The 27,859-nt window shown below is 38.1% G+C and overlaps 1 protein-coding gene across 1 annotated transcript; it reads left to right on the top strand.

The window, feature by feature from the left end:
* The first annotated feature begins 305 nt into the window (after positions 1–305).
* rem2 (RAS (RAD and GEM)-like GTP binding 2) lies at positions 306–27,859 on the top strand. Its single transcript, XM_081373643.1, has 5 exons — positions 306–618; positions 1,589–1,910; positions 2,483–2,556; positions 18,164–18,341; positions 26,757–27,859. Exons 1-5 carry the CDS (start codon positions 607–609, stop codon positions 27,083–27,085), a joined length of 915 nt encoding a protein of 304 aa, XP_081229769.1. The 5' UTR covers positions 306–606; the 3' UTR covers positions 27,086–27,859.

The following is a 27,859-nucleotide window of genomic DNA, read 5'->3' as shown; positions in this document are numbered from 1 at the left end:
TTATAGTATTAGTATTATAGTAGTTTGAATGTTAATAGTGCGTTACACATTTGTTCCTGTGCAGTTATTCGTTAATGAAGTTTAACAATAGGCTAAAATCTGTTATAAACATTCACAAAACCACAAACCAGGAGTTCAATAATTTGCAGAGCAGAATTAGGACTGAAAAATAGTGATACATAGAATATAAACCTTTATACTTTACCATGCCATTAGATTTACATGAATCAGAGAGAGATCCAGAAAGATTGGGAGCATTCAGGTAACGACTGGAATGAAGAGGCGTGTCTACGAGGTGCGGGGGCGGGGCTACACGCTCTCATGTAAAGCCACTATTATAGAGACAGGTGTACAGTAATACGGGAGTCATGCAGCGCTGCCGTTCGCAGAGAAGCGATTAAATGTTTACCATTAAGTCAGAAGGAGCATTTTTCGCGCGGTTAGAGTAATATTGGGAGCGTTTCTTTTTTCCAGACTACAGCCATGTGATAGCATATGAGTCGAGTGTAATGTAACAATCCCCACCGACGCCTGTGCAGTTTTTACGCTCAGTGACATGACATGGACGGCTGAGTGTCTCACTGAGAGCGGATGAACTGAAGAACGATGTCGGACCAGGTAAGACGCTTTCCCGTGCGTGTGTGTGTGTGTTTGTGTGTGGAGGGGTTGTAGGATCCTTCACAGGTTTGGTATACGCCGGTGTGTACACACCCTCTCGTCTTCTGCAGCCTGTGTGTTGACTTTGTTTATGTAGGAGTGATTGTGTGTCTGAAAAACATTCCTTTACTCATACAGTCGTAATATTTCAGTTTAGTGTCTTTGTAATGATAAAAACGGTCAAAAATATCTATGGTTATCTTGATAATCACTGTAACTTAATAATACGCGTAAGTCATCATTGTATGGTCGACTAATTATTCATGAGCCTAATGATTTGCATACTACTTCAATATGCATGATGATATTCAAAATGATGTTGTTATTCAAAGTAACTGTTACTTAAGAGCTGGCCTTGGGCTACCTCACCCCAAGCATCATACTAGATCTTATTGTTTCACTGTCTGATTCACAATAACGTCTATGATTAATTAATTACCTCCTTTTAATTAGTATAATTGGCTGTCTATGTGTGTCTTGCATGTCTGACACCGGATCAGGCGTACAAGGTCCCCGGCACACCTGCAGTGCTGCGGCTAGATTAATTGCCGTATTAATATTGATGCCAGTTGCCCTCACAAGCATACACAGTAAACAGTTTAAGAGCTCTCTTGGTGATTTTGCTTGATAGAGATAGATGGACAAAGCCCTCAACATCATTGAAACTGTGAAAACCCATTATTTGCCACTCTTTCTAAGCAAGTGATGCTTGTTTATGTGAATGGACACACTGCACATTGTTTTGACCCACTTTCGTATAATGTGCACTGCACAAGTTAAGTCCCAGAGGATCACAATCCTCCCCCTTGCACGTGAATTGTTTTGATACATTATTGATTTAGATATATTATGGACTGACATTGTTCTTGGTGTTCAGTTGGATTGGATGAAGAAGCTTGTCTCATCTTGATCTTATCTGATGATTTCACAGGATTATGGCTTAACTCTTTCGGCTGCACCCCAGCTCCGCAGGGGCAGCACCCCCCTGCCAATCAAGCATCAGCTGAGAAGAGAGGAGGCTGTTTCCGAGGATTACGATTGGACGCCTGGGCTCAATGAGCCTGCGACTCCGCAAATCAGCGTCACAAATACCCAAGATTCGCCTTCCCTAAAACTGCCACAGCAGAAGTACCACGGGCCCCTTCGGATAGTCCTACTGGGCCAAAACGGAGTGGGAAAATCCTCTCTGGCACTTTGCCTTGCTGGACTGTCAGACAGATCACTCTCTGTAGACTCTGAAACCCAAGCAACCGGTAAATATTATATTTATACAGCTTTCTTGTGCTCAGCATCAAGCGTCAGGATGCCAAGTACTGTACTATTTTTAGATTTGCTTTGGATGAAACACACTTATCACCTCACAGACACCAAGATCACTAGCGTAAGGCTCTCAGGATTTGATTGGAAATAGAGGAGTGGGTGCCGTGCAGGCATCCATCTTATCTCAGGTCTTTCATCATCTTGTGTCTTAATGAGGTGGGAAAGAACCAGCAGAGTGTTGCCTCTGCACAGACCCTTTCTGCACAAACAGAGCATGTCATATAGTAGAGGATAAAGAGCCAATCAGACACACAGACCTGAGCTGAGTGTTCTTGTGCATCGATTCTGCACCAGCTAAATCACTGTTACACAACGTCTAGAGTCCAATTCTGAACTTGCATTTCAAAAATTCTTTTGTGTTCTTTCTACAGATGTATTATTATACATTTGTTCCCATGAAATTGCTAGTTTCTGCTTAACTGCAGAAATAAAATGAGATGCTAATTGATTTTATTTCATCCTTGAGTGTAAGTTTTTTAAAGATGTATCTGTGTGTGTGTTGTAGATGAGGGTTACCAGCGGCGAGTAACTGTGGATGATGAGGACAGCTCAATTTTAGTATTTGACAGTTGGAAACAGGTGAGTCAAAAACTCTCCAAAATGCATAAAAGCAGGTTTCTTTATTTTGTCTTTTATTTAGTGGCTTTCAGAATTAGTTTTGGTGCTTGCAAGGTGGGAGTGTATTATTATTCATGAAATATTTTGAACTTCTGCAATTAACTACGATCGAACAGCTTAAAGAGGGGGTGAAACACTCATTTTCAGTCAATCTCATGTTGATCTTGAGTACATATACTCCCGGTTTCACAGACAAGGCTTAAGCTAGTCCCAGACTAAAATGCTTGTCTGAGCTGTTTTAACTGAAAGCAACTTGCACTGACATATCTTAAAATATGTCAGTGTCATTGTTTTATCTCAAGATGCACACCAGTAATGTATTTTTCTAAGGCATGTTTATAAAAGCTACTTAAATGTCCTAATTAAACTAAGGCCTAATCCTGGCTTAGTCTAAACCATGTCTGTGAAACCGGGCTATAGAGTAGTACTGCATCCTTCATATCTCCAAAAAGTCTTTAGTTTTATTATATTTATAAAAGAAAGATTGGCAGTTCCGAGTCTTTCCGGAAAAAAACGAGCGGCTGGAGGCGTGCCGTGTGGGCTGTGCTTACGCGCCGATAGCTAACAACACACAGACATTTGAAGCAGACAAGCAGTTTTACTCACCGCCTGCGGTTCCAACGCACGACCGTGAACCTTTATCATTGGGACTGCTCCATCCTTAAGCATTAGACGATCTGCAAATCCGGCGTCGAACTGGGCTTTGTTTATAAAACAATCATCGTCAAAATGCAGGGAACAAACAGTCTTGCACAAATCCGTTGATGCTCTGGAAAAACAAACTCCATCCACTGGTCCCTTAACGCCGGGTTCTTTGGGAATCTGTGCAGGGATGTCTTGCCCTGGCAACTAAAAACACACTTCTTTGGTTACACTGACTTCCCTAAAGCCGAGCACAGCGCTGTGATGATGGGCAAACTGCTTTCCGCTCTCTTGCTCTGGTCTACGGTTGCGCGCGCGCCCGCGCTCTTCCGATAGAAGTGCCCTTTGGACCCATATAAGGAAATTCCGCCCAATCTGACGTCACACATGCCCATACTCGAAAAAAACTTTCCGAAACTTGTGACAAACAGGAAGGAGCATTTTTGGCACAGAAATACTCCTTCAAACTTACAATTTAATTTTTGAAACTTTGTCCATGTTTAGCATGGGAATCCAACTCTTTAACAGTGTAAAAAACTCAGTATACATGAAAAAGCATTTCAACCCCCCTTTAACTTACATACTTAATTCTTAGTTTATTAGAAAGATAATTTCAGTTTAGGCATGCTCTATTATACCTTTAATAAATTTAAGATTACAGCCTTTTCCCTCTGATATGCGTTGTTAGAATGTTCAGCATTCAAATTGTAACGAGTAGCTGTGACGTCGTCATAATATATGCAAACTGAATTGTGATTGTTCTTGCCATCCCTGTGTTACGTAAAAATGTATAGATGTTGAATCATCTGACAGAAAACAAGACTCCTACTTATTGTCATGACAACAGCAAAGTGACTGATGCAATGTGTCATTTTTCACTGAACTGAAGTCCCAAATCCTAAGCTTACCTAACATGATTCTTTTGCAGTCTTGTGTGCGCTGGTATTTGCTTTAGGAAATGTGAATCTAGTCGTCTTATATCTTCACTGCAGTGTTGGGGAAGCTACTTTGAAACTGTAGTTTGCCAAGCTATCATTTATGATCAATTTTTTTCATAATTTATGAATTTATGTCTGATTCTGCCCCCTTGTTCAGTTTGTCATGAAATGGTCTCAAATGCATCTACTGAACTATGGTGCTGATTGAGACTTAATTATATAATTAATATATAATAATATAATTTATATTTACTTAAATATGTTATACATAACAAAAAGTAAACACCTAATACATAACTGAGTAGCATTTAGGCTTATTAAATATTTTGTTACCTACAGCACTTAAAGGGATAGTTCATCCAAAAATGTCGTTTCAAACCTGCATGACCTTCTTCTGCAGAACACAAAAGAAGATATTTTGAAGAATGTTGGTAACCAAACATTTATGGTTACTATTGACTTCTATTATATGGACAAAAAACAGACATATTTTATCAAAAAACATTATTTTATGTCTCACAGATGAAAGAAAATGGTATAGTTTTGTAATGATGTGTGGATGAGTGAATTATCCCTATAAAACACCATGCAGGGACAGGATAAACTGAACCGCTATAGATTTACTAACACTAAATCTAATTTAGTGTTAGCACTAATTCTTCTAAGTCTTAGTTATTAGTTAACAGTAATAACTAAGTCTAACACTAATTTACTAAACAGACGGTCTAACACTGCTTTAATTGCATTACATACATGTACGGTAAACCATTTGTGTAAAAATCTATTGATTGAGCAGACACACTCTTTAAGAGGTTAAGAAAATAGAGAGCGAAGGATAGAGAGGTTAACAAAGACATAAAAAGACGGGATGCAGAGAAAGATGAGAGAAATAGGCTCTTGACCCTCCAGCCAAGGTTTGTCTGTTGTTTGTCATTTCTGTTTCCTTTCACTTTAGGGCAAATTGTTTTCAGTTTCCCGTAATTTGTTCCATTTCTGCTGAGTGTAACTGGCGGGTTTAAAGATCCTTTTACAAGCATTTTATGTGTACCCTCTATAAAATCAGCCTGGTCCAGTTTTCCTTGTTATTCCTCAGTGAATTATGACCTCTACTTTTACACTGTAAAAGCCACTTATTTGGCAGTAAACTAAAATGATCTAATGGATCAATACGCTGTGGCATGTATTATTAAGCTTTTCTGTCATGATTCCTGCTTTTGCATCAGTGTATTGCAGAATTGTATGATTTCGTGTCATTAATATGACAAATCTAGATTGTGAAGTGAATAATGTACGGTACTAAAAGTATACTGTGGCAACAGGTTAAACTTATACAATACCATTCAAACTTTTGGGGGCAATAAGATTTTATTTCATTTTTTAAATAAATGAATGCTTTTATTCAGCAGGGATGCATTACAATTATCAAAAGTGACTTTCTGTTCATCAATGAATCCTGGAAAAAAATCTTACCAATCCCAAACCCTCCCATCCACTCTTTTGGGAAGCCTTTCAACTATAACATGGCTTTAGGGATTTTCTGAAATGGTCAAACCCAATAATTAATTTACAATGTTATGATGTAGTGTATATCTGGCAGAAAATGTGGGACTATTATGGGATGGATGGGGTTGGAGGGGTTGGCTGGCTTGTTTAGAGACTGGTCTTTGATGCTGACCCTTGTGAGCAGTGCCATCTCATCTGAAGCATTTGTGTGATTGAATTATTTACGTTCATCTTCGTCTGGGATTGATGCCTCTCTACTAGTTCTGACCTCACTTCTCTCTTCATTAATCAACCACCCTTTCCTCTTTCTTTGATGGTACAACCCATTTGACCATCGCTTAAAACATAGGGCATTCACAGAGTCCTAAATACCAGTTAAAATTCGACTCTTGCTGTTTCCTTCACACCTGCTCGCATGACAGGCTAACGCATGTAGTGTGGGTGTATCATCCACACATTGCTCTGTTTATACTCTGAAATATGATGATAATTTTGCCTGGAACACACAGATGCATGTGCTTATTTAGTGTGAGTGTCTTTTCTGTCACTAGAAATGATAGTTTCTGTCACTAGAAACGATAGACTTCCTGTTTCGAATGCGCATGCGTCGCGTCTGAGCGCGTTGTTGTCTTTGGAGCTCCATCGATTGATTTATAATTCTTGATTTCTCTTTAAACTCACTTACAACGAACATTTTCTACTTTTCCTCACCTCATAGTTATAACGCGGATTGTTGAGTAGACGCGTCTCAAGCCTAGTGATCCAACGCTGGATACTCTTATAGGTTACGTCCGTGGATCACGGCTGAACGCGTCTTCTCCGCACTCATTTAAGTTACAAACAAACATTTTTTCGCCTATCGTGCGTCTACTCTACACCCGTACCACTGAAAAGACGGATTATATCCAAGACTTAAGCCATAAATTAGTATTAATATTGATAGCACCACTGGTAGCGTCGTTGCTAACTTAACTTACTGTCCATCTGTTAAAATGGCGAATATATCAAATGTAAGTAGTCTACCTTTTGGTGCAGGTGAGGACACATTTGAGCTGCACGCGGTGCAGTCTGAGCTGGAAGCTGTTGAGAAACAGATCCACGACCTTTTAGTAAGAAAAGCCGAGCTGATAGACCGGCGTTTGGCTCTCGAAACATCACGTGCCGAGGCACACAAATCAGAGATTAATGTTACTAACCCGCTGACTCCGACCTCGTCTACTCCGTGCGTTCCTCAACATCGGTCCCGAACGTCGAGGTCGCGATCAGCCATGGTCTCGTTCACTCCGGCTCCAACATGCCATCACGAAGCCTGGATTTTTCCGCAGCGGAAGTCGCGAGTCAGGTCTAGACCAAGAAAACTCTCTCCGACCCTCCCGGTTTTCGAGATATCCACACAAAACCGCTTCTCCCCTCTTCGCGAAACAGAACGCGATGCTGTGATCATCGGCGATTCCATCGTTCGACACGTACACGCTACGTTAAATAAAAGTAAGGTGCATAGTCACTGCTTTCCTGGTGCTCGTGTTTCTGAAATCGCTGCTCACGTTCCCGAGATTCTGAACGAGCGCGTCGGAACCGTTGTCCTGCACGCGGGAGGGGCCGACATCAGACTGCGCCAAACGGAGGTTTTGAAGAAAGACTTCAGGAATCTGATCGATACGGTACGCAGCACATCGCCTGATATAACGATTATTGTGTCAGGACCGCTTCCCACGTATCGACTAGGTCATGAAAAGTTTAGTAGATTATTTGCGCTTAATGAATGGTTAATGTCATGGTGCAATGAGCAGAAACTTCTCTTTGTAAATAATTGGAATCTGTTTTGGGAGCGTCCTAGGCTTTACCGTGCTGATGGCTTACACCCAAGCAGATTCGGATCGGATCTTCTGTCAGATAACATCTCCAAAATGTTAAATACCTTTTGACTAGTAAACAAAAGTCCAAATCATAGTCTCTGCTGCACCAATTTAACTGATATAAATAGTGTAGAACATTGCATAGAAACTGTGTCTATTCCTCGTTTAGTGAGATCAAATCATAAATCTACTGCAGGATCTAGAAAAAATCTAATTGTTATTAAACCAGAAAATGTTGCTATTGGTAATCAAAAACAATTTTTAAAGCTAGGTCTTCTAAACATTAGATCACTCACACCTAAGGCAGTTATTGTAAATGAAATAGTCACAGATAATAGCTTCGATGTACTTTGCCTTACTGAAACCTGGCTTAAACCAAATGATTATTTCGGTTTAAATGAGTCTACTCCATCAGGATACTCCTATAAGCACGAGCCCCGTCTGAATGGTCGTGGCGGCGGTGTTGCAACAATCTATAGAGATTTTCTCAATGTTACTCAGAAAACGGGTTATAAGTTTATTTCATTTGAAGTACTTGTACTAAATGTTACGCTCTTAGATGTTCGAAAAACATCCCTATTATCTCTAGCCTTGGCTACCGTATATAGACCGCCTGGGCCTTACGCTGATTTCCTAAAAGAGTTTGCAGATTTTCTCTCAGACCTATTAGTTAACTTCGATAAAGCATTAATTGTTGGAGACTTTAATATCCATGTAGATAATCAAAATGATGCGTTAGGGGCTGCGTTTACAGATTTATTAAACTCCTTTGGGGTCAAGCAAAACATTACCGGACCGACTCATCGATTTAATCATACACTCGATTTAATTATATCACATGGAACCGATCCAACCGATATAGATATCATTCCACAAAGTGACGATGTCACTGACCATTACATGGTAACTTGCATATTACGTACTCCTGTAATATATCATGCTGCGCCGCGTTATCGATTAGGCAGAACAATCCCTCCATCCACCATAGATAATTTTTCAAACAGCTTATCGGATCTGTCTCAGCTGCTCAGTGAACCCAAACAAACAGATGAACTTGAGGAATTAACTAGCACTATGAGCACCATTCTCTCTGGATCATTGGATATTGTTGCGCCCATTAGATTAAAAAAGGTCAGAGAGAAAAGTAAAGCACCATGGTACAACAGTACTACGCGTGTTCTAAAGAGAGAAACCCGTAATTTAGAGCGTAAATGGAAACAAACCAACTTAGAGGTCTTTAGAATCGCATGGAAAGACAGTATGTCACGTTATAAAAAGGCCCTAAAAGCGGCCAGGGCTGAGCATCTACGCAAACTAATAGAAAACAACCATAACAATCCTAAGTTCTTATTTAACACTGTGGCGAGACTAACAAATAAACAGATGTCTCCTGAACAAAGTATTCCATTACAGTTTAGTAGTAATGATTTCATGAAGTTCTTCACTGAGAAAATAGAAAACATCAGAACCACAATTGTAAACGTTCAATCCTCAATCGCGCCTTATAATTCAGCCTCAATTATCACGCCGCAAGAACAATTACAGTGCTTTTCAACTATAGAACAAAAAGAGTTAAATAAATTTATCATTTCCTCTAAAACAACAACATGTTTATTAGATCCCATACCAACTAAACTATTGAAAGAAGTGTTACCTGTAGTGGAAGAGCCTCTCCTCAATATTATTAACTCTTCTTTATCTTTAGGTCATGTTCCAAGAACATTTAAACTGGCAGTTATAAAACCTCTCATTAAGAAACCACAATTAGATCCGAATAATCTAGTAAATTATAGACCCATTTCAAATCTACCTTTTATGTCTAAAATACTAGAAAAAGTTGTGTCCGCTCAACTGGGCTCTTTCTTACAAGAAAATGACACCTATGAAAAGTTTCAGTCTGGATTCAGGCCGCATCATAGCACTGAAACTGCGCTCGTTAAAATCACAAATGATTTACTTTTAGCTTCTGACCAAGGCTGTATCTCAATATTAGTTTTACTTGATCTTAGTGCTGCGTTCGATACTATAGATCATACAATACTCTTAGATCGACTACAAAATTATACTGGTGTTCAAGGACAAGCATTAAGCTGGTTTAGATCGTATTTATCTGACCGCTACCATTTTGTTTATTTAAATGGAGAAAAATCTATCATAACTCCAGTAAACTATGGAGTGCCGCAGGGATCTGTGTTAGGCCCTCTATTATTCTCAATATATATGCTACCACTTGGAAATATTATAAGGAAACATGGAATTAGTTTCCATTGTTATGCTGATGACACTCAAATCTATATTTCATCACGGCCAGATGAAAACGCTAAATTATCCAAATTGACAGAGTGTGTTAAAGATATAAAAGATTGGATGACGCATAATTTTCTTTTATTAAATCCAGACAAGACAGAGGTACTACTTATCGGTTCAAAAAACCACCCACAAAACCTCTCACAATACAACTTTAACATAGTAGGATGTCCTGTTACTTCATCCTCTACAGTAAAAGACCTGGGTGTTATATTAGACTGCAACCTGTCTTTTGAAAATCATATTTCATATGTTACAAGAACAGCCTTTTTCCACCTTAGAAACATTGCTAAACTACGTAATATGCTATCAGTTTCTGACGCAGAAAAGTTAGTTCATGCATTCATGACCTCGAGACTAGATTACTGTAATGCGTTATTAGCCGGTTGTCCTGCATCCTTAATAAACAAGCTACAGTTAGTCCAAAATGCCGCCGCTAGAGTTCTAACTAGATCAAGAAAATATGATCATATAACACCGATTTTATCATCCCTACATTGGTTACCTATAAAGTCCCGTATTAATTACAAGGTATTGCTACTGACTTATAAAGCCCTAAACGGCTTAGCTCCAGTCTATTTAACCGATCTTCTATCGCCCTATAATCCATCGCGCTCTTTAAGGTCACTAAATGCGAGGCTTTTGGTCATACCTAGGATATCCAGATCCACCAAAGGAGGGAGAGCATTTTCACATTTAGCACCAAAACTCTGGAATAGTCTTCCGGATACTGTTCGTTGCTCAGACTCGCTCTCCCAGTTTAAAACTAGATTAAAGACGCATCTCTTCAGCCAGGCATTCATATAATACTTTTAATCCTACAGTTAAATCCGACCTCTAGTTCATAAACGCCAGAGGAGAACTGGCCCCCGACTGAGCCCGGGTTCTCCCAAGGTTTTTTTTTCTCCATTAGGTCACCTGATGGAGTTTTTCGGTTCCTTGCCACTGTTGCCTTTGGCTTGCTCAGTTGGGGATATTTGGGGATATTTAATTGAATTAATCAATCAACGATACTATTGATCAGCATTACCGAACGTAGACGTTCCACTAGAAACAAACATTGATGTATTGTTCTAATTTATTACTGTGAAGCTGCTTTGATACAACCTGTGTTGTGAAAAGCGCTATATAAATAAACTTGACTTGACTTGACTTGACTTGACTTTTCTGTCACTAGAAATGATTCAAACACCTGTGAATGTTATGTGATATCATAGGGTTGTGCATATAGATGTTTGACACACCACAGGGGTATTAGGTTGCCTTTGTAGCCATGTTGATTATTCAAATTTATTCAAATCCAACGCAAAATTTATGTGACCTTTTTTAAATGATGTTTATGTGTCATCAGATCTCTCCTAAATCAGATGCTGTTTGTTACAAGCATGAATGTCAGTAGTGATACTGCTATACACAGAAGAGTTTTGGATTTATTCCAGGGCAAAGAGGTTGAGAGCAGTGGCTGGAAAAACTCCAGACTCCCCCCATTCCATAATTTTTCTTTCTCTATCTTGCCATTTTTCTCTTTCAAAGCATCCCTCTTTCTCTCCGTCTAACCATCCGGCTCTCTTCCTCGGTGGCACATCACATCACGTGACCTCTGACCTCACCCACTGCGTTGCATTCTATACCCGTTCCCCGGTTGCCATGGCTACTGGTGGTTATAGCAAACAAAAGGATCTCAGATAAACTATGCAGTGATTAATTTTTATTTTACAGATGCAGAGATTCAGTGCTGCCCTTATAGCTTTATGGTTCACTGATTTCAATCTGTAGCATATGGATTGAAGCCTCATCATGAAGAACGTTCAGCTGAAGTCAGTAAACAGTTACGTTGTCTTTTATTTCAGGGTTTATTGGAGTAGTGGTTAGAGCTGCACAATTGATCCAATCAAAATCGATATTTCCTTGCATGATAAACCATAAAAGGCTGTGATTTAATTAAAGAAAAATATGCAATGCACTGCATGCTTCAAAGTGAATTAGTGGTGTTCTGTTTTGTCTGTAGTCTACTACAATGACTCCCATACAGGAGTACTTGGAAAGATTTTGATTATGCTTCAACAGAAATCATGACAATAGGGTGAAATTAGGGCTGTCAGAAAATTAAGTTGTTCATCACAAGATTTTTTTTGTTCTGTAATTAATGCCTTAAAGGGTTTGTTCACCCAAAAATGAATATTCTGTCATTAATTACTCGTCCCATTGTCGTTCCAAACCCATCAGACTTTCGTTCATCTTCAGAACACAAATGAAGATGAAAAATTTGAGACCTTTCTATTCTAACCATCCATTGACAGTCTACACAACTACCACTTTGACGCTTCAAAAAGTTCTTAAAGAGATCGTAAAACTAATCCATATGAATTGAGCGGTTTAGTCCAACATTTTCTGAAGAGACTCAGTCACTTTATATGATGAACAGATAGAATTTAGGCTTTTATTCACATATACATTGATCAGCGAACATTAACAGAAACTCAACCGAACCTGCTTGATGCGCAAGAGCAAACCTCGAGAATAACATGAGGATGAACCTCATTGGTTCTCAAGCGAGCATGCTTGAGCTGCTGTTTACCACAAATAATGTGTGAGTTGATGAAAATGAATGAATTTGTGAATAAGAGCTAAATGATATCTAGTATATTAGAAGTCAAAAAGTACTTGGATGAGTAGAGCCTTTTTGAAGGGTATGTGGGTGTACAATACATACTCCATAAAAGTTAGAGAACACTGATCTGCTACACAAGCTCGAAGTACTGTATTTGTGGCTGTATTTACATAGAGGTATATTCTCCAAGAGGTACAAAAACATTTTGGCTTAAATGTGAACACTCAAACTGACCTCTAAAATCAAACTAAACTAAAGTGTGAGAAAATGGTGTGGTTCGCTTAAGAGTAACTCAATATATCTGCGGCAGCATGCGGGCAAAACATGACTCAAATACATGAGGCATTGCTTCAAATTGAGTTATTGCTTACTGGTTTGTTGTTTCGCACACTCTTTTGGATGCAGGTCCTGCTCATTCAATGATTTTATGCCTTTTGTGATTTTCTTTGATCCAGGCAGCAGCAAAATGATATGTTAAATGTTTATCAAATTTCTCACAATATGTTTAAATTGAAGTATGTTTTTTTTTTTTTTTTTTTTCAAATCGTACAGTCCTTGTAGTGGGGAAAAAAAGCAATATAAACATTTATCCCTTGAGTATCTTTAAGACAAAATGTAAGCATTACTAATTAATTCATAGCTTAAGTGACTCAGTGAAGGTCAGCACTTTCCTTATTGTGAAACAGGGTCAGCATATTTGGATGCAGTGAAGAGGGTGCAGTAAGTTTACTCTAACGTTGCAGTCTGTTCTGTGGACTGCAGCCTCACTGTCAACTTACTGCATTCACTGAACCATGGAGAATTGGAGAGAGAGAGTGAGAGTGAATGAACTCATTTTCACATAGTGCTGCATCACTAGTAGCTGCAAAGGATGCAGGTCTATTTTGGTTCTGTTGCAGATTCACCAAGTTCACCCATTCTACGCCTGACACATCAGCTCAATTAGAGTTTGGATTACGCACAGGCATTCATTCAAACATGCACATGCTCACAAACATACTGTACAATCACGTACACTGCCCCGAGTCTAGCCTCAGTTAGCTCTGAGACTTGAATTGCTTGTGACAGCGGGGGGAAGAATGGCTTTAATAAGTCATTCTCTTTCCTAAAATAGCTGACACATGGTCAGTAACGTCCTTACGCAGGCTGAGGACGCATTCCTTCACCCGCCCAACCGTTGGTAGGCAATGGGAATTGCGTCACACGTCGCTGCTCCGTTTTCTGCGTTCCAGCATGAGTGAGTTCCAGCTCTAACCTCTCTGTTCACCTATGTCAACTACATGAGCCAAAAACTCAACTTTAAATCAATTTGCAGCCTAAATAGGGTGTGAACTGTTTAATTTTTCTATTGGTCACTTTGAATTGAAGACTTAAAATGAAACGAAACTTGTAATAATGCACTATTAACTATTGTTCTGTGCAGATGATCTACCACATTTGTATGAATTATTGTGGATACTGTGGCACACAATGCAGTGGGCATTGAACCTCCTTTTCCAGTGTATAAACACACACAACAACTGCATTGTGGGCCACAGTATCCACAACAATTAAGACAAATGTGGTAGATCATAGATAGATAGATAGATAGATAGATAGATAGATAGATAGATAGATAGATAGATAGATAGATAGATAGATAGATAGATAGATAGATAGATAGATAGATAGATAGATAGATAGATAGATACTGTAGATATTATTAACCTTGTTTACTCATCCTCTTGTTGTTCCAAACCTGTCTTGATTTTACTTCTCAAATGTAACAAAGATGTTTACTTTCAACGCGTTTTTGCCGTACAATGAAAATAAATGCTGACCAAGGCTGTCATTCTGCCTCATATGTTATTTGGAACAGCATGAGGGTGAATAAATGATGACGTGACAGAAATGTCATTTTTGGGTGAACTAGCCATTAAGCATTAGCATTCATTTCAGACATTAAACATGCAACGTAACAAAGTAATGTTGCATTCTACTGTTCTACTATTTGAAATGATTATCTTTGCATATTACTGCATGTTGTATGCTATTTTCATAAAATAGTATGCAAGTAATATACAGCAAATACTGTGCAGTATGAACTAGTGTGCCATTCTAAACATAGCCCAGAGCAACACGACACAAGATGCTACCATTTCCTGTCACTGTATGGTTGACAGACATGACATGAGCTGGTAGACTAGGGCTATTCGACTTGGCTATTATTAATAGATTACTTTGAGGTGAAATATTTATGATGCTAAGTGGCTCATATGGTTTTTGTTTACTGGGTAGGGGCCATTGTGTGTGAACACTGACAAGGCGGTTGTGGAGTTTGTAAATGTGTGAAGTATACGTCTGTTTATCTCACTCAGAGTGTGTAGTGCACTGCTGGGAGCCTTATGCTTAAGTACAGCTACAGCTCAGCCCTAGTGTCATTATGGACTGTGAGCTTTTTGTAACGTTCATTAGGGAGATGTTTTTTTCTTTGATGATCGTGTGCTTGGCAGAGGAAGCGGGTTTTTATTTCTGTGGAGGTATGTGTGCTTTGTGTTTATAGCAGCAGGATTGGCTTGTTCAGCGGCTGAGAAAGCACTTTTAGATGGGATGGTGTACTGGAAGTCTGTGTGTGGGATCTTGGGCCAAGTGTGTATGTTTGGGAGGAGGGGATGTGGACAGATGGTCTGTGGTGACTGTCTGCAGGGGTGTGGACCTCACTCTGGTACACAGAAACAAACTCGGCACACGGTTAAGTCTCAACATCCAATTATTAGACTCGACCTCTCCCCCCTACGGAGTAACAAATTAAAGTCTCTTATGCACCATGAAATCCCTCTCCATATTTAAATATATTAGTTCATATGCTTATTATATTAAATTTATTCTATGTATTATACTTAATCTATGTGTGTAATTTTTTATGTATTTATTTAATTATGTAATAATACATCATATTATTCAATATTAGTATTATTTAATAACAGCCATCCAGGGTGTCTCCCAGCCTATGGACCAAGATGCATAGGCTCCAGCATTCCCACAACCATTCCCATAGGACAAACGGTTTGGAAAATGGATGGGTGAATTATTTAATAATATTTAATATTATATTTAATTATATAATTATGATATTCATTATATAATCATATTTCATTTATTTATTTTAGATTTAATTGTATAATATATTTTTTATTGTAATTTTTGTATGTTTTTATTTATTTCATATACTCTCTTCTCAATAAAGTTTATCTTGTTTAAATAAAATAAAAAATATTTAACTGGTAAAGAAGACCAAAATACTGATGAAAAACAATTTTTTGCAATGTTTTCTCTGTATTGGCTTGTGGACCAGGCTGTGGTCTGATTTCCATGTAATCTTCCTGTGCCAGACGTGGCCAGAAGAAGGTGTGTTTGTGTTAAATGACCCAGTAGAGAAGGAACACAGTTCTTGGGAATGGGTTCACTTTGGGAGATGAGTTGCGGGACATTTTAATTCCATGTTTTTCCCAGATTCTAATCTCCTTTATGACCTACCATAAACTCATTTTTTTCTCAGCCAAAGGCTTAACCACAGCAACTGGAACAGAGAGAAACAATTTCAGGGTTTTAAAGCTGAAATGTGATTTCTTTACCACTAGTGGCACCAAAGGGAATTGAAAGATAAATTTCCAAGGGATTGTTTATCTTCAATAGAATTGTTCAGTTTGTGAGCCTTGAGTTCCCTCTGAAACTTGCTTTGGGTGTTAGAATAGCAGTTTTCAATGTTTCAGTAAATGGTTGACATTACTTGAGGAGATTTTCATGTTTTGTTGTACAAAATAAATGACACACAATCATACCTTAAGCATATACTTTTGTTTATGTTAAACCTATCTATCTATCTGTCCGTCCGTCCGTCTATCCATAGCATCTATGACACACCTAATGGGTATTTTTTATTAATGTGTATGTTGAATTAGCACTAAAAAGTGTCCTGCCTTTATGGGGAAGTGAAAAAGAAAGAAATATAAAATTGTCCTGAGAGTCCATTTTACTCCTACCAAAATTACTTGAACGCATTTTATGTTGCAACTAACAGAGCAATATTGAGATCACCGCAGCGCTTAGACTCTAAGAGGAATTCAACCAATTGCTTACTTAACATCAGAAACTGCACTACAATTTTAAAGAAGATAAGTTTAAAAAGAATATGCTCAGTGTGAGATTGTGGTGGAGACATAGTCAAAGGTATATTTTGTTCTTTTTAATTAAGTCTGTTTGCAACATTATAAATACCAAAATTAATCTTCCTGACACACACAAGCACTTCATAACGGTAAATGTGTTTGTACAAAAAGCACCATGGCGTGGGGATGAGCATTTAGCTGGATTAGTGTGAAGGTTTTCATTAACCTGCTGTTATAGGGTTGAAATATAGACCATTTCAGCATTTATTAAGAGTGCAGGATTTAATAATCTAAATCTGCACTAGAGGACAAAAAAGCTGGCAGGCATATTTGCTGACAGCATGATACGGATTTTATGTGTGTGTGTGTGTGTGTGTGTGTGTGTGTGTGTGTGTGTGTGTGTGTGTGTGTGTGTGTGTGTGTGTGTGTGTTTGTGTTTCATGACTATAATCACTCAGTTTGTGTGATAAAGAACAGTGTAATAAGAGTGTGTGTTGCAATACCACTGTAGGCTATAAATTTTCACACGCACACCTGCCTGTTTGTACTCAGAGCCATTAAAAGCCATCATTTTGTGTATATATCTGGTCATGAAAGGGCAGACAGTGACAGATGGGCCTGTATTTTGGTGGAAGAGCTCGATGTTATTAGTTAGATACTGCTGTACTCTCTCGTCTTGTTTCTCTGATGGAAAGACCTTTTGCTTTTCCCGTCCGGCCCCTGAGAGCCCCTCCATCACGATGAGCACTATCGACCGTGTCTTGCTGTCTTCTCCGCTCATCAAGATACGTGTCTGGTCCTCAGAACCTCCTCCCCGTGCCCTTCCTGCGTGGGGTTGTGGCAGGTGGTTGAGCCCCCCTCTTCCCCGTTGCTTCCGCCCCAATAGACTCTTCCTCTCCAGAGAAACTCTGCGTTTCTGAGGTTGTGTGAATCGCACCCTCCGGGGCCGAGTGCGATTGGCTCGGCTGCAATGACAATTTTTTAGGCAACTCTCCAGAGGGCTGGAATTTGCCTTTGGGGAAAAGAGGATGTAGGACACAGGCTTTCCATCTATTTATCTGTTCCTCATTCTGAGTAGGAAATTAAATAGGAAGCGTTCCATAGGGGACGGATACATTTTCTTTCTACCCTCAGTTCATTAAAGATAGAGTGACAGCAGTCTTGTCATAGCTGGCAAGAAGAGAAAGCCCGACCCCTGTGTGACCGTACTTTGGCGCTTTAAAGCGTTCGTGGTGACGTTCTCGGGGGGGAAACGCTTGACTGATGCATCTGCTGCCCTTTCGAACACACCTGAGCTCTGTGGCAGGAACAACGCTGAAATTGTGAGCTGGAACAACAACAAAGCCATCCTAGATTTGAGGTTATCCTCCTTAAATCCCGCTAATCCTCTTTTTCGTGGACACAAACACTCCTGAGCCCCACACTAACAAAAACGATCTTCCTCTTATTACTGACCTACCGTACCAGTGACAAATAATCATGTAATACTCTGTATAATAAGCAGTCATAGTTGAGCTCTGCTGTAATTGGTATGTCTGTGATTTGATTTGATGTGATTGGCAGGAGCTGTCCACCCTGCAATGCGAGGTGTGCATCCTGGTGTTCTCGTTGACGGACAGGCGTAGCTTCCACCGGATCGCCCAGCTCCGCCTACTGTTAAGGGAGACGCTGCCGCACACCCCCATCATCCTAGTGGGCAACAAGAGTGACCTTGTGCGCTCCCGTGAGATCAGCACAGAGGGTAGGCCTGTTTTTAATCTACGTCTATGAGCACAGATCCCATAATTCAATGCGATTCAACGCATGTTGCATAGCTGGCAGAGATTACATGCAGGGAATTAAAAGAATAGGGTTTTAGGTCAAATGAAAGAATAGCGTTTTACAGTAAATTAAACGTTGTAAACCCAAATACAGATGCAGAGATACTAAAACAGAAAAAGGAGATAGGGAGAAAGAGAGACTGATAGTAATATGAAATAGATTTAAGAATGAGAAAGACCAATTATAATTCAGTATGCAAAATAGACCAATTGGAATTCAGCTTGGAGATATTAGAAAGACATCATCGCTGTCAGATACAATGTTGTGTCTACGCTGGAAACATTACTTTTAACTGTCAGTATGGTCAAAATATTTAGAAAAATAATAAAAATCATAGAAATTAAATATATACACTACCGAATTGGGTTCAGTTCAAAAGTTGGGTTCGGTAATATTTTAGTTTAATCAAATATTAATTTGAAATTATACTTTTATCAGCAAAGACACCTTAAGCTGATCAAAAGAGACAGTACAGACATTTATCATTTTAGATTTCTATTTAAAATAAATTCTGTTCTTTTGAGCTTTCTATTCAGCAAAGAATACCTTAAAATGTATCACGGTTTGCATAAAAATATTAAACATAAAAACAAACAAACAAAAAAAACATATTATTAATTAACAATATTTTATTGATAATAAAAAGAAAAGGTTTTGAGCACTGAATCAGCATATTAGAATGATTTCTGATGGATTGTGTGAAGTTGAAGGCTGGAGTAATGATGCTGAAAATTCAGGTTTGCCATCATAGGAATAAATTACATTTTAAAATATATTAAAATAGAAAACAGCTATTTTGAGTAATAATATTTCACCATATTGATGCTTTTACTGTATTTTTACTGTATCCAATATCCACATATGAGGAAGTATAAGAAAGGAAATTAGTGTCTGATGCTTTACAGACTGTCAAAAATAGAAATAGGGCATATGTCAATATCAAGTGTTTTCAGTGCTAGGAGCTCCAATTATAACTGGAGCAAACTCGTTTTTTTGTGTCACGCTGCTGTAGGCTACCAGTGTGGTCATGTGAGACTTTGAATGCCGATGAGAGTCAACGGGAGGTTTTCAAACTTTTTTTTAACAAACTAATTTGACATTTTCTAAAATATATATTTTTTTATTTTAAATAATATTATTCCCCTGAAAATAGATATTGCACTGCTAAGGCTCAGATTATTAATAAAACAAAATAAAAATGGAGTCTGTATGTTAAAATTGTGATAAAATGGAAGTAGTGACAGATTTTTTTCCGTACATCTGAGTGATACGTATTATTGGAAAATAAAAAATGTATAGGGCAGGGACTCGGTGCTGGCTGCTATCCATCGGTTGTAGATTGGATGGAGATTTGCGAGACTCCAAGAGGTGGACTGAAATGGAGAAGTTTGGCATACATCTCCAGAGTTATGTCATTTAGATAAAAAATTACGAGATAAAATAAATACAAAAACATGCATGGATGAATCATTAACAGTTAGATCAATAACATGCATTTAGAAAGTATACAGTCATTTCATGGGAACTTTAAATGCTGTGAGAATAATAGCAGAAAATTGTGGAACTTTAATACAGTAATTTAGAGTACAGATCCCATAATTCAACAGGTATTTTGAAAAACACAGTCCACACAAGGTCCCTTGTGGTCCACCTCTGTCTGCCACACTTATGAGTCATCTATATTAACCTTGCTGCTGTGACTCAGCTTTTGTCTAAATGCTTCTATCTCCATCTGGCCGTATTTATATAAGGGGCTTCGTGGATTCCTGGCAAGAAGAAATCACTCAGCTTATCGGCATGAACAGGTGCTGCTAGGAGACGTGCATTGGTTAAGTGGACACATTAGGGGCTGAAATGGTATATAGATTCTCTTTTCTGCTGTTTTCTCAGCAGGGCAGATACAGTTTTGTTTCAGTGACTAACTCAACAGATAAGTGTAAATTTTAAATGCGAATTAAATGCTTATTAAATACAGATTTTTTTAAACCAAGTCAGTTCAATTTAATTGTAGTGGTTTCTGCCATGGTATTTAAAAAAAAATATCATCTACAATGTACAGGTATGTGAAGAAATTGCTTTTGAAAATACACATTGGTGGATGGTTGCAATAATGTTTTTAGTGGTTGCTAGGGCATTTATACTATAATATTCTTTTATATATATCTGATAATTATATATATGATTGTTTGCAATTTCATGTTTTCTGCAACAGCATTTTAAAGATAGGGTAGGCAATTTCGTAGAGGCTAGCAATCGCAAATTAGCTTTAAAATCATAATATCCCACTCTCCCTTTAGAGTGTCTACAAAGCCACGCCTCCTTCAAAACACATGAACACACACAGCAGAGCCTGCAAAGCATCACGAGACGAGAGAAGGCGTTAAACTACCTCATGTCTCAAAGCACATAACATTACAATAATAATGAACGTAAACAACTCGCAGAGCTCTTTCTTGTACAACCTGACTGCTGCAGATTCATTTAGCCGTTGATAGTTTTGACTATCTAAATATGCGTCACAATGATTGGACGAACATTTTTTGGTCCTGAGATTTCCACAGAAGATATAAGTACATGTTTTAATATTTAGACCACTTCTATTATTAATTGCTATCAATTGCTATGAAACTAAGAGAGTTTCAACCAGTTGAGCTAAAAGTGTTTATATAAATAAAAATTGCCTTCCCTTACATTTAATATATGCATGCATATATACATACAAAATTGTGTTTTGAAGTTGCATATAAAATGCACATGGCCCAAAAAATCTGAAGATGCACATGTCTCCTTGGTGTAAATTGGCATAGTGCTTCTTGTTTCTTCAATCTTCTGTAGTCATGCTGAAAAAAATCTGGTCTAAAGTCAATGGCGCAGTCAATCTCTCTCTCTCTCTCTCTCTCTCTCTCTCTCTCTCTCTCTCTCTCTCTCTCTCTCTCTCTCTCTCTCTCTCTCTCTCTCTCTCTCTCTTTGTCATGCTTGGCTTTTTTGGGACATTTTTTTTGTGTTTGCTCTGTATTATCTCACCCACAATGTGCTGGTGTTACTATCTTTATGTGTGTGTGTGTGTGTGTGTGTGTGTTTGTTTGTGTGTGTGTTAAAGTATGCCAATGTTAGTACACGCTCTCATATTCTCTCCCTCACACCTTTCTTTCTCTAATTCTCTCCTTCGCCTGCCTGGTGAAGTGAACCCCCTGTGTCATGTGTTTGCAGGACTGTGATAAGGAGGATAAGGAAAAAGCGAAGCTTAGTGGGTTGTAATCATTAAGAAAATGGTGTGCAGGCACTTTTATGTATTAGAGCTGATAATGGGAAAGATGACATCAGAGGTGCTCTATTCTTTTGGAAAATTACATTCAGTATAAGCTGTATTCTTCTGTTTCAGCAGTCACATGATTTTGCTGCTCATCTTCCATATTATGACCAACTGCAGGGCAAAGGAATGGCAAATCAAAGCAATGAGGAAATGTATATGCATTTATATAACCTATTTCTAAATGCCTGCACTCTCTGATATTGGTGCTAAATGGAGATAGATTGTGGATTTTATATATATATATACAGTATTTACATGTAAATATTTGTTTAAATAAATACATGCATATGTGTGTATTTTTATATACAAAATAATTATACACAGTGCACACACATTTATTATGTAAATACAAACTATTATTTTCGATGCGATTAATCGTTGGCCAGCACTAAATAGATGTCCACGAAAGTTAGATTTAGTTGGGTTTTTGCTAACTTGGGATTTGTAAAAATGTTTTCAGAGATCAAATCCAGTCCAGTGTTTTTCTTGGTATCTCTGTTCATATGTTTTTGTAATCACTACCATTACTTTGATTGGCAGGAAATTAGCGGAAACGTCTACTAAACTTTTTACATTGTCAAAAGGAAATGTAAATGGCCATGTTGTGGAGGTTGCAAAAGTGCTTATATGCAGTTGCTAAGAGGTTATTTAGTGTGTTGCTATGGTGTTCAGAGTGGTTGCTAGGGTATTTATATGGTGTTTTGGGTGGTTGCAAGGGCATGGACCATTGGAAGCTATTAAGTTCTAAATGATTGCTATACGTGGTTATGCATGACTTCTTTTCACAAGACGATATACATATAACTCATTAGACTGCATAAAGAAATAGTATGAGAAGGTTAAAAAAGCATTACTTAAACGTACAGTTTATTCATATTTTCAATGAATGTTAACTTTGACTCTGTTTTTTTTTTATTAATACTTTTATTCAATAAGGATGTGTTAAATCTATCAAATGTGGCAGGAAATATGTTTATAATGTTACAGAAGGTTCTTTTAAACTTTCTATTCATCAGATCCCTGAATTTTTTTGATTACAGTTACAAAAATATTAAGCAGCACAATTTTTTCAACAATTGATAATAATAATAAATGTTTCTTGAGCACCAAATCAGCATATTAGAATGATTTCTGAAGGATCGTGTGATACTGAAGACTGGAGTAATGATGCTGAAAATTCAGTTATTTTATAATAATTTTTTTATAATATTACTATTACACTGTATTTTTGATTAAATTAATGCAGCCTCGGTGAGCATAAAATACTTCTAAATACTAAAAAAATCTTACTGGCCCCCAAATTGTAAACAGTAGTGTATGTTTCTTTTAAATTGGACTGAGTTGACCGTTGATATCAGATTTTGATTTGTTTTAGAGATGATGGTATGTTGCGATTCATGTAAAACAGAAAATAGCTCTTACAGAGATGGCTACAGAGTGCCTTTTAAAGACACTTTGATAGCACTCTTCTCAAGCTGCACAATTTGAATGCATCTTTAATATCCAGAGCACAAACTGTATGGGATGAGTTATGCTCCGAAGTTGAATACTTAGGCTTAGGGGTTTGTTCAAACCTTTAACCCTAAGTATGAGCGTCAGTAAGCACCACTAACAAGCACATCAGATTGGTGTGGCACGGAGAAAAGGACCTTGTATGAAGTACAGAGGACGGTTATGCAGACACATCTGTGCTCAGCATATTTATTCCTCTGGGTGCTGCAGCTAGGGTGGTCATCGATTCGGAAATGTTCTGAATCTTTTTCTGTCTGTATCTCGCTTCCTGCATCCGATACAAACACACAAGCGCGCACACACTGTGTACTCAGCTTCATGTAAATGGGTTTCATTTACATTCTGTATTTGCGAGTCAGCTATTTGATGCTGACATTCAAGCCGTATTTACACAGGCACACAGACTCTGGATGCGTACATGCTCTAAGTTTATACAGGCTAAATCGTTGAAACAGAGACGCCTAACCTTATGCGAGTGAAGATGAGTCAATAGCCATAAACAGAATTTACAACTCTGGACTGTAATGCTACACACATAGAGTAAATCTCCTGTCTGCTGTGGCACAACAAATGGGTTCTCCTTCTTCTTCTCTCTCTCTTTTTTTTTTTTTTTTACGATAACAGGGTCCATTGTTTTATTGGGGTAATATCCTGCGTCTTTTATCATTTATTATTTTCCCTTATTTTTGTCTATATTGTGAAATATTATTGCAAATGTTTTCCACTTTAATATATTTGTATTTCTTGCAGAATTTTCAGCAGCCATAACTCCAGTCGCATGATCCTACAAAAATCATTCAAATATGCTGATTTGGTGCTCAATATTCATTTCTTGTTTTTAATCAATGTTTAAAACAGTTGTGTGCTGCTTTAATATTTTTTTTAGAAACAGAGATATTTTTTCAGGATTGTTTGGTTAATAGAAAGTTTAACAGCCATATTTTTTAAATATAAATTAATTATAAATGTCTTTACTGTCACTTTTGTACATCAATTTAATGCATCCTTGTTAAATAAAAGTATTGCAGTTTTTCTCAATCGCTTTGGCACATTTTTCGAAACAGTCTTAACATTCTCTAAACTGTAAGTGCAATTGTCACAACTGTTTGCTGTAACATCAGAACTCTATAGTCTGCAAAATGTAATTACTCACCCAAAACATTTAATTCATGCTTCAAAACCTAGTTTTTGTGTCTGTAAATTGCCCAAAGTCACCAAAATAAAAAGTATTTTTGTCAGCGTGTGAGCCATACTGGTCATAATGTTTAGATGTTTTTTCACCATGGAAATATTTCTACTTTTTAGTTGACACCGTGTTTTTTTTTTACACTATACAAGAATGTCAGTTTTGTCTAGTTGAATGCTCTTGTGTATCACACTGAGCTTTTTAGATATAGATTTCAGCAAGTAAATTTACTAGGAAAAGTCAATACTGTAGTACTCAAAAAGAAAAATTATATTAGGTGTCCTTATCTATTTTGCACTTACATAAAAAAATAAGTACAGTGTAATTATTGTTCATATTGTATTGAAAAACACTTTTGCTGCTGTTGAGGTGGGATATGGGAACGGTTAGGGACAGGTTTGGTTGAATGGGGTGGTTTAAGGGGTAAGGGAGTAGTCAACAGTGTAATTCTAGATTTAACTGTAATTACATGCAGGTTTTTTATGTATTTTTTATATAAGTACAAGGTAAAAACGTACACAATTTTAGTGCATTGTATCAAATTATTGATTTGCTATAAATGTTAGTACATAGTAGCTAAAGACACCTAATATAAAGTGGGACTGAACATTTTTATTTATATTAGCACATATTTGTAGTAATGTGGTACATGTAAGCTGAAAATTCATTTGCTTGTTAATTTTTACATATTCTATTACAGTATGTCTTCCCCTAACACCACACATTCTTATCTTCCTATTGCTCTTCCACGACAAGCAACTGTGTATTTTCAGTTTCTACAAAAATAAGCTGCTGTGCTGTTTATGGATTTAGATGTTCCTGCATGTTCAAAAATGGCAGTGATTATGTGCTGGGCAAACTCCATATAGCCCTACTGTATGCTTCCTAACTTGATTGGTTGATTGGTACGATTGTTATTTCTATTTCACTACAATCGCAGGTCATTTGTCAATTCAGCAGACATAGGTATTTATGGAATACACATGCATGTCTGACAGATTTTGATAACTGAATGGATCGTTTTGCATGTGTAGGCTCACACGATGAAAGAATGTTAGATGTTGTGCAAATTGTAGACAATTGTACTTACTCTTTTGCACACATGTGCCAAAACACATGCAAATTGTTTAAATCTGATGTGAACCAAATCTAAATCTGATGTGAACAAGAAACTAATTGTTTAGAGACGTGGACCTATTGTTTTGAGAAAAAAAAGTCTAATTCGAGAATTGAGCCAAAGCGATTGAGAAAAACTGTAATGGCTTCCAAAAAGCAATCTTTCTGACCCCAAAGTTTTGAATGTGTATTTTCTGTTTTCCTTACATGTTACATATTATCTTATATCTTTCACAATGTAAAAGGCTTTGCTAAGACACTGTTAAACAATTAAACAATGGGGCTGTGCCAACTATACTGGATCTTTTTGATTAAACAGGCTTTATTTGCTACTGTACCTTTAAGACCTCCATGTAACTGAACTCTGTTGTGAAGCCTCTTTGCATATGAAATAAGTAACAACACTTGTTAACGGGTTGTAGGTTCACGATCCGATCCAATCTAGTTACCACTGTTCCATCCTCTCAATAGCAGTCTCTTCCCAGACAGCAACATAATGTCTGCCCAGATCCGGCCCACATCTGGTATGTGTGAAATCCACGTGTACCAGATGCTGTCTGGGTTTGCAAAGCCTGTGACAGATTCTCAAAACAATCCATGCTGAAATGTGTCACGCAAACTGCTAATGTTTAATTGGTAAACAAGAATTCCATAAACATCAAGCCACTTATTTCTAAGGTTGAGATCTTTCAGAAGGCTACAATGACCTACAGCCTGGATAAAGCACAAAGTTTGGTGGGCTTGTTGTTAGTTATGTACTTTATCATCTGAAATAGTATCTTCTAATTCTAAAACTTATCACATCAAACTGAAATGTTTATTTTACAAAAAGTACATTTTCATGATACACCACTTATAAAACTACACCTCATCTGTGGATTGGCATGGTAAATGTCTGTTTCCCGTGTTTTTCTCTCTGTCTCCTCTGTTTCTTCTCTCAGGTCATGTCACTTATTCACAATGGTGCCGTCTAGTCGAAATCTAAAGTGATCTAATTCAATCCTGTCCACACACCTCCGAACAAACACACCCACACACACGGCAAGCATTTAGCCTTTATTTCTCCTTTGCTAGAGCCCCTCCGTGCTCCATTAAGTCCCACTCAATTGATTCAGTTGTCTAACGCTAATCTGTGTTGATATGACAAGAGATTGTCAAACTCCATCTGCATCTGTATCACTCAATCTCTCTCTCTTTTTCTGTCTCAGAGGCGCACTCCAGCGCAATGATGTTTGGCTGCCTGTATCTGGAGCTCTCCGTCTCTCTGGACCACCGCACCAATGACCTCCTAGAAGCGGCTGTGAGAGCGGCCCGGGGCCACAGCCTGGGGCCCGGCTGGACGGAGGGGTCCCCCTCAGCAGCCCGCCGAGAGAGCTTGACCAGCAGGGCCAAACGCTTTCTGTCAGGGCTCGTCCCGCGCTCCCACCTCGGCCGAGACAGGGACAGGGAGGGCGACAGAGACCTCAGCAGACACAGAGGAAGCAGAATGCTCAGACAGAAGTCACGTTCTTGTCATGACCTCAGCGCTCTAATGTAACCGAAAACCACAGAGAGAGAAAAGGGAGAAGAGGTGTTAGAGGAGAAACTGCATGTGAGATTGACAGGTGAGGAGATAAGAGACAGTGTTGCCACACCACTTCACAGAGGAGATAATTCTCTGGAGATATTACCTAAACTAGTATGTGTGAAATTATTTGTTTATACCAGTCTCTCAGTCATTGAATGTGACAGTGGTGCAGCGAAACCTAGCAGTGTGTAAACTATCCTGACAGAACATGACCTTTAAGGTTGCGAGAGGCCTGGAAACGGACAGGCCGACACACATATAGCGCTGGATATCCGTATAATGAGCGTATCATGCTGACTGTGACAGGCTGTGGCGATAGAATAGCTCCTGTAGAAGTCCCTGCTGAGAAGCATGCTGACACAGCACGGATGCAGAATCGTAGTAAAAGTTTTGTAGTAAAAAAAAAAGGCCCACCGGCACAGAATAAGATACTTTAGTTAATGCATGGATTTAGCTTTTTAGCTTTTCTCACTCTACCTGCACAAGAATATAATTTTCAGGTTTAAGGAAACCAAATAAAGTGACCAGAATCAGTCATTGAAAAAACCCTGTTGGTCGATAGGGCTGCACGATATTAGAAAAAAATAAAAAAAAGACTGGCATTGCAATTATTGTGTTTTTCTGCTAAATAAAAAAAATACAGGAATTTTCACCAGGTGACTTTATGGTTACTGAAAGAGTGTGAACTCTTAATTATTATCCAAATTATTTGCCCCTAAAAGTATGATTCACACACACACACAC

The sequence above is a fragment of the Scardinius erythrophthalmus genome (genome assembly GCF_964197995.2).
Source record: "Scardinius erythrophthalmus genome assembly, chromosome: 9".
Lineage (NCBI taxonomy): Eukaryota > Metazoa > Chordata > Actinopteri > Cypriniformes > Leuciscidae > Scardinius > Scardinius erythrophthalmus.
The sequence above is the reverse complement of the archived record's forward strand: the minus strand, read 5'-3'. Positions and strand labels throughout refer to the sequence as shown.